The sequence below is a fragment of the Cryptococcus depauperatus genome, chromosome 6, assembly GCF_001720195.1.
Source record: "Cryptococcus depauperatus CBS 7841 chromosome 6, complete sequence".
NCBI classification, from domain to species: domain Eukaryota; kingdom Fungi; phylum Basidiomycota; class Tremellomycetes; order Tremellales; family Cryptococcaceae; genus Cryptococcus; species Cryptococcus depauperatus.
In genome coordinates this window covers 463,214-480,014 of record NC_089473.1, presented here as the reverse complement: position 1 = coordinate 480,014, position 16,801 = coordinate 463,214, and the positions used below count along the sequence as shown (strand labels likewise).

The following is a 16,801-nucleotide window of genomic DNA, read 5'->3' as shown; positions in this document are numbered from 1 at the left end:
TCTATTCTTTTTGATCTAGTGAAGTCCCTCTGTACTGTCGTTACATGAATGGTGCAAGAAGACATATCAATAGACTAATACCATGGCATGTATGTCTCGCTCATCTGCGCAAGATTGATAGCTGAAGTGGCTTGCGCTATGAGTGAGACAATTGCGTGTACTACAGGCGGTGCGTTCGTCGCCTAAAAAGTGTCAGCTGTGTTGCGTGATAAAAGATTGTAGCCTACCTTGTCTCTGTTTTCGCCAAGGAAACCCATCGTAGACACCCTTCTTACAAAATGGTCCACATTTTCATACACATGACTGAGAAGAGGGTTATCTAAACGTCCAGTGTCTTTCATGTAAGTATTGTGCCAGATAAGAAGCTACAATTGTCAGCCGAAAAAATCGTGTATAGGAAGGTCACTACTTGCCTCGTCTCTTATGAATAGACAAAGGGTGCCGGAAAGATCGAAATCGGGCACGGTAAGACATCTAGCCATCGCTGTGCAAGTCGCTGAAATTAGGCCTTCTACGCCTGCACGAGTGACGAAATGCTGCATGTTGGGTGTAAGACGGAAGGGAACGGCTTCGGAAGACGCAATCAATGGTTTGCCCATTGCGAATGCTAGAAAAAATTGAGCTATTATATGATACGCTATGTCTGAAAGGCTGACCTGGAAGAATCTCAGACATGTACATTAAACCAGTCTTACGGCTGATGTAGAACCGAGATGGTGTACGATTGCTGAGGCAACAGACATAAGTGAGGAACATTGTTGCCGCCGTTTGTGTTGCAAATTGCTTGCGCATGAGCCATAAGTTTTCTGAGCCTTTCATGGTTCTCATCATGTACTGTGAGGTTTGTAAGTATTAAACTGGTGTGGTAAAATAATCATATACGCACATTGGTGATAATTGTCTCTGGCACCATCTTGACTCGAACCTCCTCCATTAATTCGGCCCTCAGCTGTATATATCTGTGATCCGTCTAAGGTGTTGTTAGCTGTATGCATATATGGTCTCGCTTCCTGCTCACCCTTGAAATCGCAGGATCATGGAGCTCCTTAATGCGATCATAATATGTCAACGCTGTATCTTCCCTAGCCATCTTTTTGGATGCTGCATAGTGTTCATAAATATCTTGCATGCTGACATATGATGAATCAGCTTGGACTAATCGTAGTTGCGGAGCCAGAGGCGTGGCCGTCGGGAGATGAATCTGTAAGCTTCGACGACGGGTCTCTTTCCTCTTCCACAGCACACTATTTTGGTTATTAGCTTCAAGGCTTATTGTTTGTGTGAAACTTACCTGTTCATGATTCTAAAAAGTTGAGTCAATCGCTCCTCCCGTCGACAATGTCTAGCGGCGGGCATCTGTACATGAAACGTGTACGGCCGGCCATTGTTCCCAATCATTGTAATCCTGCGGAAGCAATAGCCATGACCTCGACCTAATTCTGCTTTGGAAGCGAATCGCGCAATTTTGATAAATTCTTCGCCCTGGTCGACATGCTTCATATGATATCAGTTGAAAAGGCTCCGATGAAGGTTCAAGGACTTACCTGAACGTATTGACCAGGGATTTCCACATCATCAAATTTCGTATGATGGAATTCGGTGAGACTGCAACCTCCTTGATCTAATGGCATAGCCTTCGATCGGTCGTCGAGGTTTTTCTCATACAAATCTCGCCATTTTTGAAGTCTCCTGATGTATTCGCGTAGTTTTGGCATTTCCACCATAAAGTCCTTCTCAATCATTACCTAAACATATGGTCAGCAATGAAACATGTATCAGGTCATATCTTACCTTTAGCTCTCCACTGAGATTAGTAGCAAATTTCGCCAAGTTCTCTTTAGTTTGGCTATTCAGCTCGCCATCGTCATTTGGAAGCCCTGTTCTGCCACCCCACTGTTGCATTGCATCCGCAAGAAGAGCTGAGAAAAATCGATATATATCTTCATCGGATGCTGGCTTTGCTCGAAGGGAGATCTGATCTACCATCTTTTCCATTGTCAGAGCTAGTAGAGGAAAAGCAGTTTTGAGCATGTTCATGATTTCTTCGACGTGATCCCAGGGTTGACGAGGAGTTTGAGAAGAAGTCTGATTTAGTGAAAGAGGCGGCATTGGGGTTCCAGTCGCCGTTTGTGCTGTGGATTGGCTGACATTTCCATTGGCCACAAGGGTTTCCTCCTTGACTTCCTTGTTCTCTCCCATCTGTCCGGAACCATCTGCCAAATTATTGCCAGCTGTGGAGATGGAAGTTTTTACACCCTCGACACGCCGAACGGCAGCAATTCGCTGCTGCAACTGTTGTTGTTTCTTAACACCTACGAAATCTTCCCTGGACACCCTGAGCGGGAAGAACAATGCCTAATAAGCAAACGGATCAGCGATGAGATCAGGTATAGATGGGGAGGTACTCACTTGTGGGAACGATTTGGCGATGCGCAAAAGGATAAGGCGAGCATGGCTTGCCTCTCGATGGGATAGAGACATAATCAATTGTGGAATCAAAGTTATCCAGTACCAGATCACTAGGTCGCCCTTGTAATTCTCAAATGCTTTGGAGATGGTATTATGACTATCGTCAAGACCAAGCAGCCAGAGTACCCGCAGGAGCAGACCTCGAGATTTGTGATTATTATACAAGCCCGCTGCTTGAAGATAACATGATACTGCGCTGGAAGCAAGAACCGCCCTATCCTGAGCGTAGGAAAATTGCCACTGTTCATCAGTCATCCTAAGTTTTCCGGGTTCAGGCTCAGGAGGTCCATGCTCTGACTTTTCAGGACGGTCTTTGTACAATTTGTCATTGAACCGGCCCCATTCTGCCCAGGCTTTTGGAAGATTCCAATCAGTTTGAATGGCATGCGCAAATTCACCGTTGGCCTCTTCGTTTTGACCAAGTCGAGAGATAAACATGCCCTTGAACGTCAAAAACTCTGCCCGTTGAGATAAACCAAAAAACTTCAAATTTGTAGTACTGATATTTTCCAAGCCTTCATTGAATTTTTCAGGCTTCTGGAAAAAACACAGGGCTTGCTCTCGAAGCTTGAGGAAGGCCTCTGAGATCTCAATATTGGGCAACATATAGATTTTGTTGAGGGAAACGCTGCACACATCCAACAAACCGTGGCGCCGGGCAACTTCACCAAATCTGTTTATCATCCAGGCTGTCTCATGAAAGCCTCTGTAGGCAAAGGTGGCAGAGTCGGGTTGGGCAACCAGAGGATGGTACACCTTGGTGACCGCTTGGAAAACATGTTGGCGCCACGCAAGAAGATCACTCCATACACTAATATCGTCCCAAAAATTCGGCAGTCTATCTCGCCAAGTTTGGAAAATGGGCTTTAAATCACTGTTACAACGTAATTCTAAATTAGCTTGGTTAGTCATCTGTAGACTATCAAAAACGCGAGCCGCCTCTCCAAGCTCTACACATTGCTGAAACATTTGCAGAAGAGGCAGATGAGCATTTGTCATATGGGTCGGCAGGCTAATCCACTTGCGAAGAGTCACTTGTTGGGTTTCATCAAGCACTCGCAAAAACTCGTTTGGTGGTTCGCGTGCCATGTGTGACCGGAGAAGAGAAACGAAGGCCTCAAAAGTCTTGCGACGAGGAGTGGGATGATCAATAACACGAGCGAGATTTTGATCAATAGCTTCTCGATCTGGTGATGCCCAATCCGACAATCTCCAAGCGCATTCCAACAATAGATCTGCATCGTTGTCGATCCTGGCGAGCTCAGTCAGATTTTCCCAATTTTGAAGTTTTTGTGCCGATAAGATCCAATGATCTTCCCATAAACAGTATTCTCCTTCGCTAAACGGCAACATGTTGTTTCGGGCCTTGAGCTGTGCTTGCTCATATAATTCAATAGCTTTCGGCCATACGCCATTCTGCTCATAAGTTAAAGCACCTGAAGTCTCAGGAAATTGGCAGCGGGTACGCGCAACACCATAGTACATGTCTTCTTCACAGAGTTCCGCATAGAGTTCGCTCAAAGCACTCGCACAGGTATCTCTCAAATTATCGTCTCCTCGATACACGTTGGTAAGGCCAGTGAGTATTTCGAAGCCAACATACCATGCATTGAAGTTCTTGGCAAGGAACCTCACAAGAGTTGGTGGCAGAGTTACAGGAATGGTACACGCAACTACGCCATCCAGAAATGTTTGAATGACATTAGGGCGCATGTCTATCTGTTTATGAAGATGGGGTTTAGATAAAAGCTTGATGAAATAGGGAGTAAAAGAAATTTGCTGAGATCGGCTCAAAGACGCCCAACACATTGAAAAGATTGAGACCCAGACGTCATGGGCGAGGTAATTGTCAATATGAATAAGGTTTCTAGTGGGACGTATGATATTGCCAACAGTCGCGTCCTCTGACAAATTGACAATAGGATCAGAGTTCAGTGCAGCTTGTAGAGGGTCTTCAATGAGACGCTCTTCGAGATCCACCAGACCGATAAGCTGACTTAGAATTTGAGGTATCCAGTAACTGTCAGCTAGCGTTTCCCAATTCTGCAAAGAGCAAAGGTACTGCAGCCGACCTTCTAGATTTCTGGGCAAATGCTGTTCAAGTTTATGCAGGAATTTAGACCTCTGCGCTGCTTGTTTGGATCTAGTTCCCAGCAAGAAAGCAGGCTCTAATCGATATGTAATGTCAGAGCCTCGCAGACTTGCCTGTTCGTAGATATCAAAGACAACATCTAGATATTCTTGAAATAATTGGTCGCTTCGCGATTCAAATGTCGTCATACGCAACAAAATCGCAGCCTTCTCCTTTCCATGGGATGCTCCGTCACAATTTTCAATGACCCAATAACGCATAAGCTGCAGTAGATATCGACACAGAACATTGCTGTTTGACCTATCGACTAAGATGGTAATACTACTGTAAAGATGCTTGCGTTGCTCTCGGAGATCGCTAACACGATCGCGAAGGACGTCAAAGATTGAGATAATAAGCTTGATGCTATCCGGTTCTGCGGTGGCGCTATTAGGCTGACCCATAGTCGTGTGGACCTTGATAAGATTTGCCAAGACTTTGAGGAGAGCTGAGCTTATGTTTTCAGATTGCAATACCTTGGGATGCGTTTTTAACCAGGTTTTGAGTAGAAACAACGTGCCAGGCAAAGACAACGTAGATCGCAGACTTGCAGCTAGTCCTTCATTGACCGCATTTTGCACAAACGACAATAAAGCTTTAGCTTCTGACTCAGTCTCAGCGTTCTCATCGGCCGGCATTTCAGCGAAAAGATCTTCAGTCAGAGGAGCGATCGCCTCATGGAGATCGCTTTCGGGAGAAACCCAAACTTTTTCTAATAGCTTTGACAGCAAGCTGAGGTTCGCTCTTACCCATTGCGTGTCCTTTACAGCAGCAGCGACTGCAGCTATGACCTCGGTGGAGTTTGCAACTGTAGGCCTAGTTTGCGTGTTGATGTCCTTACAAAGATTTTGAGTTAGCATTGAATTAGGTCAATAACTAAAGATATATCTACCTGTGTCATCGTCCTGTGGAAAAAACCTAGCTTTACATGGACGTTTGGTAATCCTTTTGGACCTAAAATCTCTTTGAAAAGCATTAAAGCTCTCTTGGTGAGGCCGTTGCGAGTTACAGGATCGACCGATGTTGAAACCAATCGAAGAAGATGTGCGGTCATGAGTTCTCGAACCTGACTCGGTGCGGCCCATCCGCCACCACTGCTACCAGAAATGGCCGTTCCTGCCCTGTCGACTCTTCGCTTTTTGGATGGACCTTGTTCAGTTGATTCATCTGCAGTTCTCTTCGGTCCTTCATCTACATCCATCGCGTCTGTGTCCCTTGTTGCCATCCGTCGCTTTTCCCAATTGAACATGAGTTCCACAATGTCAACAGTTAATTTCTTTAACTCTGGAGTAGCTGCTTGCGCAAATGCTAGTTTGCCGAGTGAATTTGCAATGTGCGGGACGTAGAGCTCTCTGTAGTCATAGAAGAGATCGGGGTGGTGTACAAGTAACTCGCATACGGTGACGAGCTGATTGGTGGCGTGTCCCTCTTCAATAAGCACTGTTCGGAGAAGCTTGGCCCATTCTGGAGTACCGTTGTTGACAGGAGGGTCCCGTATGGAAAGTGAAGACGCAAGAGTATCTATGGCCTGTCGATACAACACTCTGTTATCTGTGTCTTTAAGACGCAAAACACCTGTCCAAGTTAGCCGTACGAATTTCACAGGTGTATCATAAGTAGCCATAAAACGTGCGGCTAGGACATAGGCCATCAGTTTCACAGTAGGCTCCAACAGATTGATGCCCATCCATGCCAGCTTGAAAATTTCCTTTCGAGCTTCGTTGACTTTAGTGCTACAATGTTGCACCAGAAGAGTTGTAAGTGCAAAAACTTCGATTAGATGTGTATCTTCTCTCTGCTTCGACAAAGCGGTGGCTGCAAGGGGGCGCCACATAAGATTATTGATTTTTTGCACAAGCTGTGGCGATACCAACGACTCATCATGATCGGCTTCTGCAAAATGCATCCTCAGAGTTGGGTTGACAATGACTCGAAGGGCATTGGTTTTGTAAGCCCAAGGCACATCCTCTGCTTCATAAAGATTGAAAAAGTACTCAATAACTTCTCGACGATACTCCACCGATGCTTGCAAGGCTACCTGCCTGTACAGAAAGAAGGTGACATTGGACCTTTCAAATGCTGCCCTGACCTCATATGCTTCAACAACATGAAACAAGAGAGGGATATGCTGTTGATGTTCCAGACTGGCCATAAACATCTCAAGCAGAAGCGACGGAATTTGCTGGAAATGATAACTTGTAGTATCAGCCTTCGGGTCGCGAGACTTGTTGACAATCATTCTCCAAACGTTGACCATTGGCTCTAGTGCCGGTTCGCCATCAGAGAGCCAACTGGGCTGCACACGGGATAAGTCTCTAACGAGAAGCAGACCAGGCAGGACAATATCTATGGCTTCAGGATTGCTGAAACAGAGTTGGCACAAAGCTTCTGCGCGATTTGCCAATTCTTCAATAAGGCGAGGTGCACAGCGAGATGTGATGATGTTGCGATATGTCCAAACATAGCGAGGATTCTGAATGTTGTCAAAAAGATTTTGAGCAGCATTAGCATGGTATCTATCAAGATAGCGTCCCAAATATTCAGTGAAGGGACCAGGTTGAGATTGATTGAGTATGTCTTCTACATTAACCACGTTGGCAACGAGATCATTCAAATATTGTATGGCGCTGGCTGGCAGAAGTCTGAAAATATTCACAAGACGAGACATTCGTGCAATGTTGTGGTTGTCTTCTAAAGGAGTGTACGCAGCCTTGACCAACATTTGATGTTCACCTAAGGTCTTGAAATGATCGAGAAGTTTGACTCCTATTTCCACTTTGAAATAATTTGTCAATAGCTCAAGGAAACGGGCAAGGCCATCGAGGCCTGAGACGCTGAGACGCTTGGCATCTGCCAGATTCACAAGAATGGGTCGGAGGCCCTTTTGGAGTACATCTCTCGATAGCCTGTTCTCTTGTTGCAGTACGTCCCGTAGAGCCTCGTGTGCGACAGCAACAATTTCAGAGTTTTGAGAATAAACATGCTTGAAGTAAACCTGAATAATCCTATCCAAATTACTATCTGGTTTGCGTAAATTTGGTAAATAGACATACCTAGCACGAAGTTGTCCTTGATTGGGTTTATTCATAAACTCCACAGTAGCCATAGACGACTTGAGCAACCGCAGGCAACAAATTCTCAGCACTTTCAGCCAAGTCTCCTGTTTATGAGTCGCTGGTTTGCTGATCAAATTGGCGTCATCAACGTCTGCCAAAGCCAACACTTCGTGCAACAATCGAACAAACTCCTCAGATGTTTCAACGACAGAAGGTCTCAAATCCATCAGGTAAGTGACAGCACTAATATTGCCAACTTGCATGGCGAATGGTAAAGCGCGTAAAGGCTTTGAGTAAATCGGCCCATGGTCGATACTTAGCAGTTTGATTCTGGCGATATTAGTGATGAGTTCGGGTATCGTCTGCGAAGTCACCTCTGCAAGGACTTCTATACATGATTGAGCAGCATCACGCGCTAATTTGCTCTGACTATTAAGTTCGCCAACAAAAGTCTCTGTTAACCTATTGAGTCGGGGTTTGCCGTCGTCTTGAGATTGGCAAATGCGAATGAGGTGTTTGATAAGATCAATCACCATATCTGCCAAACCAGGAGAGTTTTTGGGTGCATCACGCAAGCAGAAGAGAAGTGCTCGGATGAAATCAAGCTCTAAGTCCACAATGTTTTTCCTGCTCAGCTCTATCTTATGTGTAAATGTCGTGATTGCGCTAACACCTGCCATTTTCCGTGACCAAGATTCCTCATGGCACAAAGTGACTAAACGTAGAGCAAAGAAGGTGACCATGCGATCGAACGACCGGTGTCCATCGACAATGCCCATGAATTGGGGACTGAGTGCTAATTCTTTAAAATCCATTACAATTCGCGTCAACAGATTGCAAAGACCGGGTCGCTCTGCCACTCGGGAGCCGGCGAGTGTCTCAACAAAAGCGTCCGACAGAGCATTGGTAAGAGAAAGAAATCGCCGACGAGAATGGTCGGGCTTGTTTTGCTGCTCTATGCCATCGGCTCTAACAAGCTCTAAGGCAAATGCTCTTCGGCAAAGATCACGCACAAATGCGAGAGCTTCTTCACCAACAACAGGTTTATCACAGGCAATGAAAAGACGAGCCATTGTATTGCAGAACGTGGCATTGCCCTCCGCAGCAGGCGCATCCTGTTCGATAGATCAGATCATTCTCGAGACTTAGTGGGCGTACTCACCTTCTCAAAAATCATCAACGCAGTGTATTTCAACACTTGCAAACCATCTTTCTTCAAACTATCTGTCTCATCCTCCAAAGCTTTTCCTGCAGCGTCTACCAATAACGACAAATCAAGTTGATGTCGAGTGCCTTCAAAAGAGACAGGAGCCTTGAGTTGATCCGAGGAGAGTTGGTAAATGAGGTCCGTATGGGTTTCCTGAAATCTTCTACTCCTTCCTCCAAGCTTCCCTAATATCTTCAGCGACGCATTGGCGTGGTCCCTGTTGGCGGGCAATGGCTTCAACAACTGGTGCAACGCTGCCATTAAGTCTCGAAGTACCGGTGCGAGTGTAGGATCAAGAAAATCAGCCGTCAGATTGTCGATACATAATTCAAGAGTACGAAGGCCTTGACTGACGAGGTCCGGTCCAGCACTCAATGCTCTTACTAGAGGTTTCATGAGGTAGCTAAGATGGGGAAGGAGATTGGTGAGTCGTACAGGGACAGTCAACATCAGTTCTACGAAGATGTCCATCTGTATCTCATCAGGAGCGTTGTCGAGAAGGTAGGCAAGGTGATCCAGCATTTCTTGTAATATAGGAAGGACCTCCTTATAGAGGGCTTCAAATCGTCCACCGCCGATAGATCTTAAAAATTAGTATGCCAAGAAATTTAGGACCAGTGAAAAGCTCACCGGAATAGCGCACGAAGGATTTGATAGTAAGAAGAGGGATCTTCAGCCTTTGCAGCGCATTCAAAAGAGCTCATGATCAATTTCTGAAGGTGTGGCACCAAGACCACTTCGTTACTGGTGATGTATGTGTTGATGGCTAGGAATGCTATTTTGAACATTTTGAGAGTGAGAGCGGCCTTTGTCTTGTCCATGGTCCCAACATCTGGTAGTTGTTTCATCAGGAACTTGAGGAGGATGGAGACAAGCTGGTGGGAAACGGATTCGTGAGTGACCACTATCTGAAGAAGAGAGAACACCTGAGCATTGTTCATCGACAACTTGCTGAAAAATTCCATGTGGGTAGTCCAGACTTCAGCAAAAACATGAGGCTCAAACAAAAGGATTATTTCAGACAACATTTCTAATGCTTCCTTGGCTTCCCTAGGATCCCGATTAACACCGTCAAAGATGGCAAAACATCTAAGACTACACTCGAAAAATTTGCTGAGAACCTCTCCATCAGGCTGTGGTGGAGGATTATCACCTTGACGAGTATAAGAAAGAAGTGTTCGAAAAGTATGAAGGATGGTTTTAAAAAGGTACCGAGAATCTCTACAGAACGATTCAACTGATTCGTTAGCATATGCTACCGAATGAACTGGCATAGCTTGTTCAATCTCTCGCCATCCGTTAGCCAGCTTCTCAGCCGCTGCAGTTTCTGCATCAACTGCAATTATGCTCTCATCACCACCCTCCTCCTTGTCTTTCTCCTTGCGTTTCTCTTTGTTCGGCAAAGCCTTCAATTTGTCGTATGCCTCGGCCATTGCTGAAAGTTTTTCTAAAAATGTGAAGAACATCCCCTTCAAAATCTTCGACATATCATTTGTGTCAGCCTTATTATAGATTGAATCGATAATTGTGTTGAGCAGTTTGGCACACATAGTTTGAATTGAGCTTGAGAAAGTAGAGTCATTAAGGTTGCAAGAGAAGACATAAACGACTCGAATTAACTGTTGCAGAGGGAGCTCATTTCGTACATGGTGGATGAGATCTGCTACGACAGAATATGCTAGAGGCCTCAACATTTCTCTACTGGATACGCCAGTTCCAACAAGTACTCTCTCTTCGAGAAGTATGTCGATGTAAGGGATAAATGACGATCGAGAGTCAACGGTGAGAATGTGTCGAGTAGCCACCAACAGCTCCTTTCGGGTTATTACATCTTCTGGAGGACAGTCACGTAGCAACCGGGCACAAGCTTCTGGAAAGACGTTAACATAGTCTCTGTTATTTCCTTGATTTCCTCGTAATACATATGCCAGAAAAGCCATGGTCTTGACTTGTGCTTTCACAAGCTCTGCGAACATTTCTCGGTTGTTGATACCGTTGGCAACTCCCACAAAAATCTCTCCTTTTTCCTTGGATTCTTGATGTGCGAGTCTTTGAGGTTCAGGTTGAATCTTGATACTGTCAATGACAAGTGGATAGAAATCCACCATTGCAGTTTGCATAATGGATTTGTAAGTTTGAAAGATAAGAACGACAGCGATAGGGCACTCAGTCAGGACTTTGGGAGAATGAAGGGCATGGGGAAGGATTGCGTGAGTAGAAGATGGGACTTGTGATTGAGTCTGGCCACCTTCGCCGGATTTTGCTCCTCCAAACGAGCCAAACTCTTTTTCCACCACTGCTCTTATGTTTGCGTACATTTGCTTTACCAGACTCAGAAACGGCTCTGTATAAGGTTCCATCTGGTCCTTGTTGCTTCTGAGTCCATCAATCATGATCTTGATGCACAACAAGGCATTCTCCTCATTTTCTAACTTCAATAGCTTCACACAGAGCTCCATTACTGAGCTCATATGATGCCGGAAGGGCTCTGTATGAGGAAGTCGTTGCAAGAATGCAAGAAGAGTATGGCGAAAACGCTGTCATCAAATGATGAGTTCCAATAGTTTGGCTTTCATTACGCACCTGATCCACACTATCTTTGACAAATGTGATTGTTTTCTCATCTCCAAGGATCTGTATGAGCGCTGGAATAAATATTGAAAGATATTTGTCATAAAACCCGAAATCCCTGTTGTTTTCTGCTGAATCTCTAAGCTCCAGGGCAATTTCTAGTTTCTTTCTAGCGGTCACTCCAGATTCCAGTAACTGCGATGCAAGGAGTTCGCAATCACTAACAGACATGGGTCCGTTGCTGGTATGGCTAGGCGGTGGCATGCTCATCCCGCCAAAGCCAACGGCCGACGATGTGGGAGTATCCACAGCTGAGGTGGAAATAAGCGGGAGGGAATGGGGAGTTGCTGTTGATGATTTTCTTGGTCTTCCTGGGCGATTTGTGGCCGGCCCACTTGTGGCCATGATAGCGTGGTTGCCAGTATGTGAATAGATGGGTGCGATGCTATCCCACCACGCTTTTTATAGCGATGTGACGCGAAATATAATGTTTTGAATGTTTTAAAAGATCAAAATCGCGATACGCGCCAAGAGGACATTCAAGGTGGAGGGTCAGTTGAGAATTCTAAAGTCCTCCAGTAGGAAAATAACGCCGAAAAACCCCGGGAGACTGTATGCTGAGAAAATACTATACATAGAGCACGTTTTTTAAGATCTCCTAAGAGATATTATTTAGATGTCTATGATGCAACTTTCAGAATAGAAGAAAAAGGCAAATTGCTATGTTAAACATCTTTCTATCAGTTCAATGGACATAGGCGGCGATATCCGCCGCTTCTTTATAAATAATCAGCATGATAGTGAAAACAATCGCACTTCGAACTTTGCTATACTTTTCCTGAAAGCTTCTACAAACCATACATGCATTGAAGCTATATAGAATCATTGGCTGATCTGGATCGCACATAAATTACATTTAGATAAGCAAGCAGCTTATGAAGACAACTTTTTGAATCACTGTTCCCGGATTTATACTTCTCGCTCTCTGTCTCTTCCTGTACCATGGCCGGTGATATGAGCCGTCACGCCTTCGTTTTTCGCTCTTTCCCAAGCCATATCCTCTTCTGCATTGGGAATAACATAGCCTCGCTCTCTTTCGTCACTGTTTCGGTTGGGCGCAGCTGCGTGGCCCGTAAGATGAGCAGTGGCACCCTCCGCTCGAGCACGTTCCCAAGCCTCCTCTTCTTCGCGGTTTTCCACGCCTCGTGAATTCGAATCAGACAGAGGTGCGCCAGGAGGCGGAGGGTAGTTGCTCTGGGCCCATTCGGCATCTGGGTGGTAATCAGACTTTTCATATCCTTGAGGAGGTGGCGGATAGCTCGAGTTGCCGGCTGGTGGTCCAGGGTAAGGAGGTACCATCCATGGTTGAGAGCCATTGTGAGGCGGAGGAGGATAATGCTCAAACTGCATAGGATAAGAATCGTTTTGTCTGATCAGAGTTGGTCGACGTTCTCGAATAGAAGAAGGATCAAGAAGTTGGTGATAGTATGCGAAAAGGGTGGAAGAAAATATCAGCTGTAAGATGGTTAACAATTCAGGCTTTAGAGGTCGTTTGAGAATAGCGCACTCACAGAGAGGACTAGGGTGAAAAACAGCCAGGCAAAGACACCCCAAGTGTTTCGACTCCAAGAGCCTTGACAAACTTTACATAATTGCCATTAGGTTTTTCAAAATAACCGATAAAATGGCTTACTAGTGTGCGCTTCTGACATTGTGACATTGGAAATCGTATCCCAACCCTATCCGCAACATCAGCATTCACCACTTTTACCTGGAATTAAGCTCAAATAATGTACATCAGTTAGAGGCTTGCCTATCCGATCGGTTGTACATTGGTTCACCAAGTCAGTCTAAAGAAAAGCGTCAACTACAGCAAAGATGTACAAATGGACCAACCTTGAGGGTGAAATGTGCGACGATTGACAAAACGCTGACTCCAATATTGACCAAAATTCCAACTGGCGCTAGAATAAGGAACATTCGGGCCAAATTGAGGTTTTGCTGGCGCAGACACATGAATATCACTTCACCGAGCCATGCTTCGACTCACAACAGCAGCAACAACAACACAATACAATTCAATCAGAGCAATCACGAAGAACAGTATCGCTTGGACCAAGTCCATCACCTTCATCTTTGAAGTTTCTGTTGGCGATAATCAGAGACAATCGTCCATCTCTTCACAACAGATACATACCACCGTCAACGCTTATATCTCTGATAGATCCGACACCCAAGGCCAATCCATAGATGAATCCAACAATTGACACAAAAATTACAACAGGACGCAAGGAATAGGGGTATACCTTGCGAACCACTGTCGTATAGGCCGGTGGAGGGCCTGTCCATGATTCACCATTTGGCATCGAAGCAGTATTGGTAACAGGGACATTTTGAACCGCAGAAGACATATTGTGATTATCCAGTTGACGAGACAGGGAGTCCATATTGGAATAGGAGTTATATAGAAGAGGGGCGTTGGCGGTGTGGAATCCGTTAATACGTTTGATTCGGGAATGAAACGGCAAGGGAAAGAGTTGTCATTCACAGCCGTTGTACAGCGCCGAATGGTAGGATATAACGGGTCGCAGTTGAATAAAGGAAGAATACATCGATAAAAGGTGATCCAAAGCCAGGGAAAATGACAGAGAAGACATCGCAAGATTGCAAAGATAAACCATCCGAGTAAAAGACCAGCGGGAAACAGTTGTCAGCGATTTGATCACTTCATCAGTGGCCTGTACTGGAAGTAGCAGGATGATTCAGTAGCAAGCATACATACCTGAAGGAGGTGGTAGTCGTGAGGGCATTTTGTAATGAATACAAAAAGTCTCCTTTGATGATGAGAATAGAAATAAAATGGAAAAAGATAACCAGTGAAAATAACAGTGTTGTTAGGCGGCGAGCGCCGAAAATAGACACAATTAATTGTAATGTTAAGATAGATATTTAACATTTATTTCAGCTTTACACTCGCAACAAACTGTTCAATACTATGCATAGGTAGAGAGTTTTAACCTGAGTGAGTGTTGGTTGCACCTATTCATCTCTCTGTTGTATCTGACTGTTTTACAGCGACAGGCATACTATTGGCATTCATTACTCTAGCAAGTATCATGACAGTATCACGAGCTACGTTACTTCGACAACTCTACCCGTATAGACGGCCTTCTGCATCTGTAGACCATTTGGTTATTGGTGGAGGTGTCATAGGGCTGAGCGTTGCAGCTCATTTGGTCAATAAGATTGGGACGGGAAAGACTACATTTCTGGTCGAGAGGAGAGGACAGGTAGGATAATTGAGATTTCTGGCTATATGAGTTGACGCTCAATAGTTGGGCCAAGAAACAACGTAAGTTACCGGAAGCACAGATGAGTAAATGCTCATGGCTATAGCGCGAGGAACTCAGAAGTTATCCATTCTGGCATCTAGTGAGCAAGACTCACTATGTCAAGACACGAAAAGAAGCTCATGAATACCTAGCTATCCACGGGGAAGCTTAAAATCGCAACTATGTATTCAAGGCAGGGACATGCTATATCAGCGTTGTCAAGAGCTTGGGATAGGATACAAGCAAACCGGCAAGGTCATCCTCATGCTGTGGTTGTGCAGGACCAAGCTTAACTACACGACCAGATTGTGGTAGCCACCTCCGAATCACAAATTCCTTATCTACGTAAACTGCAAAAACACTCAAGCCATCCTTCGTTCCTTTTGGACCCATCCGATTTGTCATCGTCGAGAATATCGACCAAGTTCCTCTCTGGGGATGAAGCAAGACATCTTGAACCCGACCTCTCACTCATGGTATGCGGAGCGCTGCTAATCCCTTCTACAGGCATCATAGATTCACAAGGTCTTGTAGACAGTTTAGAGAGGGAGATCGAAGATCCCGATTACAACCCTAATGCATTCAAAGAAAATGATAGGGGAGAGGGCGTTATTGTGCTTGGAACTAGGGTGGTCAGGATAGATAGGGACGAGGAAGGTCATGGTTGGATTGTGCAGATGGAAACTGGCTGGGAAGGTCTGAAAGATGGAGAAAAGGGTCATGTGGAGAGTGTCAAGGCAGAGGTGGTTGTCAATGCAGCTGGGTTGGGAGCCGTCAGTCTATGCGAAGGAGTGGTGCCAGAGGATGAGGCAGCAGAGATGTGGCCTGTAAAAGGTAAACCTGATGATATATTGGAAAGTTGCTTATTGCTAATAGGAAATTACATGTCGTACAAAGGGCCAGGTGTAGAAAAAGTCTCAAGGCTGATATACCCTTGTCCAAGTGCTAATGTCGACCATCTCGGTACACATCTAGTCAGTGTTTGAAAACAACAGGTATCGCTCTACATTGACATACGAAACAGACTGTTGATCTTGACGGTCGCATCAAATTTGGGCCCGATGTTCAAATCATTGGTCGTTCATCTGACGCAGCTATCAATCCTGATTTCTGGCAATCTCATCTAGCACCCGTCTCTTCTCCAGAGCTAATCTCTGCCTTTGCACGTTCAGTCCAAGACTATCTTCCTTCCATCGACCCATCACAGCTCAATCCAGATTATGCAGGTATTCGGTCTAATATCGCGCCGCCAGGGGCAGGATTTTCGGATTTTTTGGTACGACACAACCAGAAGAGGAAAGGTTTTATAGAGCTTTTGGGATTCAACAGTCCTGGACTGACGAGCAGCTTGGCCGTGGGTCATTTAGTAGCTGATATGGTGAATAAGGACATATACCGAAAGTAAAGTGTCAAAGATTCTAAAGTCATAATGGCTGGCATGTTATTTGAGTGCTTGGCATGCACCGTTGTTGTGGCCAATCGAAATATTATAAAGCGGGTTCTATCCAGATACGTTTCATGCTATGTGATCACAGGTATATCATCTGAAGCGGAGCCATGAAACAAGTTACACGCTCAAGTTTCCATGCCATTGTCATTGCTAACCTGTTTAACAATATGAACCTCGACCTGCAGAAGCCGATCCATTTGCAAAAACCTAAACAAATTTCTTTAATAATTAGACACAAAAGACAAATCATTAAATTGAAGTGCAAGAGGGCAAGCCATGTCGTGAACGGGCTGCTCTATCCAGCAAAATATGGCGTATCACAACCGCTTACTGAGTATTCAGTCTGCTCAATCTACATCTCTCTCATAAACAATCTCCCATTTGGTATGTTTTCCTCAACTTGCCATCGCATGAAGCAACTTTTGCTTATAGCCATGGCCAAACGTAGCTACCCAGAGGCAAAACTGGCATACTTACAGCAAACGATTGCCTGTTACCATCTTCTTCTCAATATACACCAAAATTGTTTCGTTGCAGATATAAACAATAAAAAGCTTTTTAAAATTCAAAAATATAATAATGAAT

General features: G+C 44.9%; 3 protein-coding genes across 3 annotated transcripts; 1 reads left to right on the top strand and 2 right to left on the bottom strand.

Annotated features, from left to right (window-relative positions):
• Nucleotides 1-74: 74 nt before the first annotated feature.
• L203_104925 (uncharacterized protein) lies at nt 75-11,839 on the bottom strand (the record flags this gene model as incomplete). The annotated part of the gene is made up of 15 exons (XM_066214298.1): nt 75-182; nt 228-365; nt 414-607; nt 657-834; nt 887-970; nt 1,019-1,244; nt 1,292-1,494; nt 1,545-1,745; nt 1,792-2,355; nt 2,410-5,436; nt 5,493-7,605; nt 7,654-8,771; nt 8,819-9,446; nt 9,494-11,400; nt 11,447-11,839. The coding sequence occupies 15 exons, from the start codon at nt 11,837-11,839 to the stop codon at nt 75-77; spliced, it is 11,082 nt and encodes a 3,693-aa protein (XP_066070395.1).
• Nucleotides 11,840-12,403: 564 nt separating this feature from the next.
• L203_104924 (uncharacterized protein) lies at nt 12,404-14,244 on the bottom strand (the record flags this gene model as incomplete). Its single annotated transcript, XM_066214297.1, has 8 exons — nt 12,404-12,949; nt 13,006-13,076; nt 13,128-13,173; nt 13,231-13,284; nt 13,331-13,435; nt 13,485-13,579; nt 13,632-13,775; nt 14,217-14,244. The coding sequence occupies 8 exons, from the start codon at nt 14,242-14,244 to the stop codon at nt 12,404-12,406; spliced, it is 1,089 nt and encodes a 362-aa protein (XP_066070394.1).
• A 306-nt stretch (nt 14,245-14,550) lies between these two features.
• Nucleotides 14,551-16,171, top strand: L203_104923 (uncharacterized protein; the record flags this gene model as incomplete). The annotated part of the gene is made up of 7 exons (XM_066214296.1): nt 14,551-14,724; nt 14,770-14,786; nt 14,831-14,866; nt 14,919-15,021; nt 15,072-15,600; nt 15,643-15,740; nt 15,791-16,171. The coding sequence occupies 7 exons, from the start codon at nt 14,551-14,553 to the stop codon at nt 16,169-16,171; spliced, it is 1,338 nt and encodes a 445-aa protein (XP_066070393.1).
• Between the last annotated feature and the right edge of the window lie 630 nt (nt 16,172-16,801).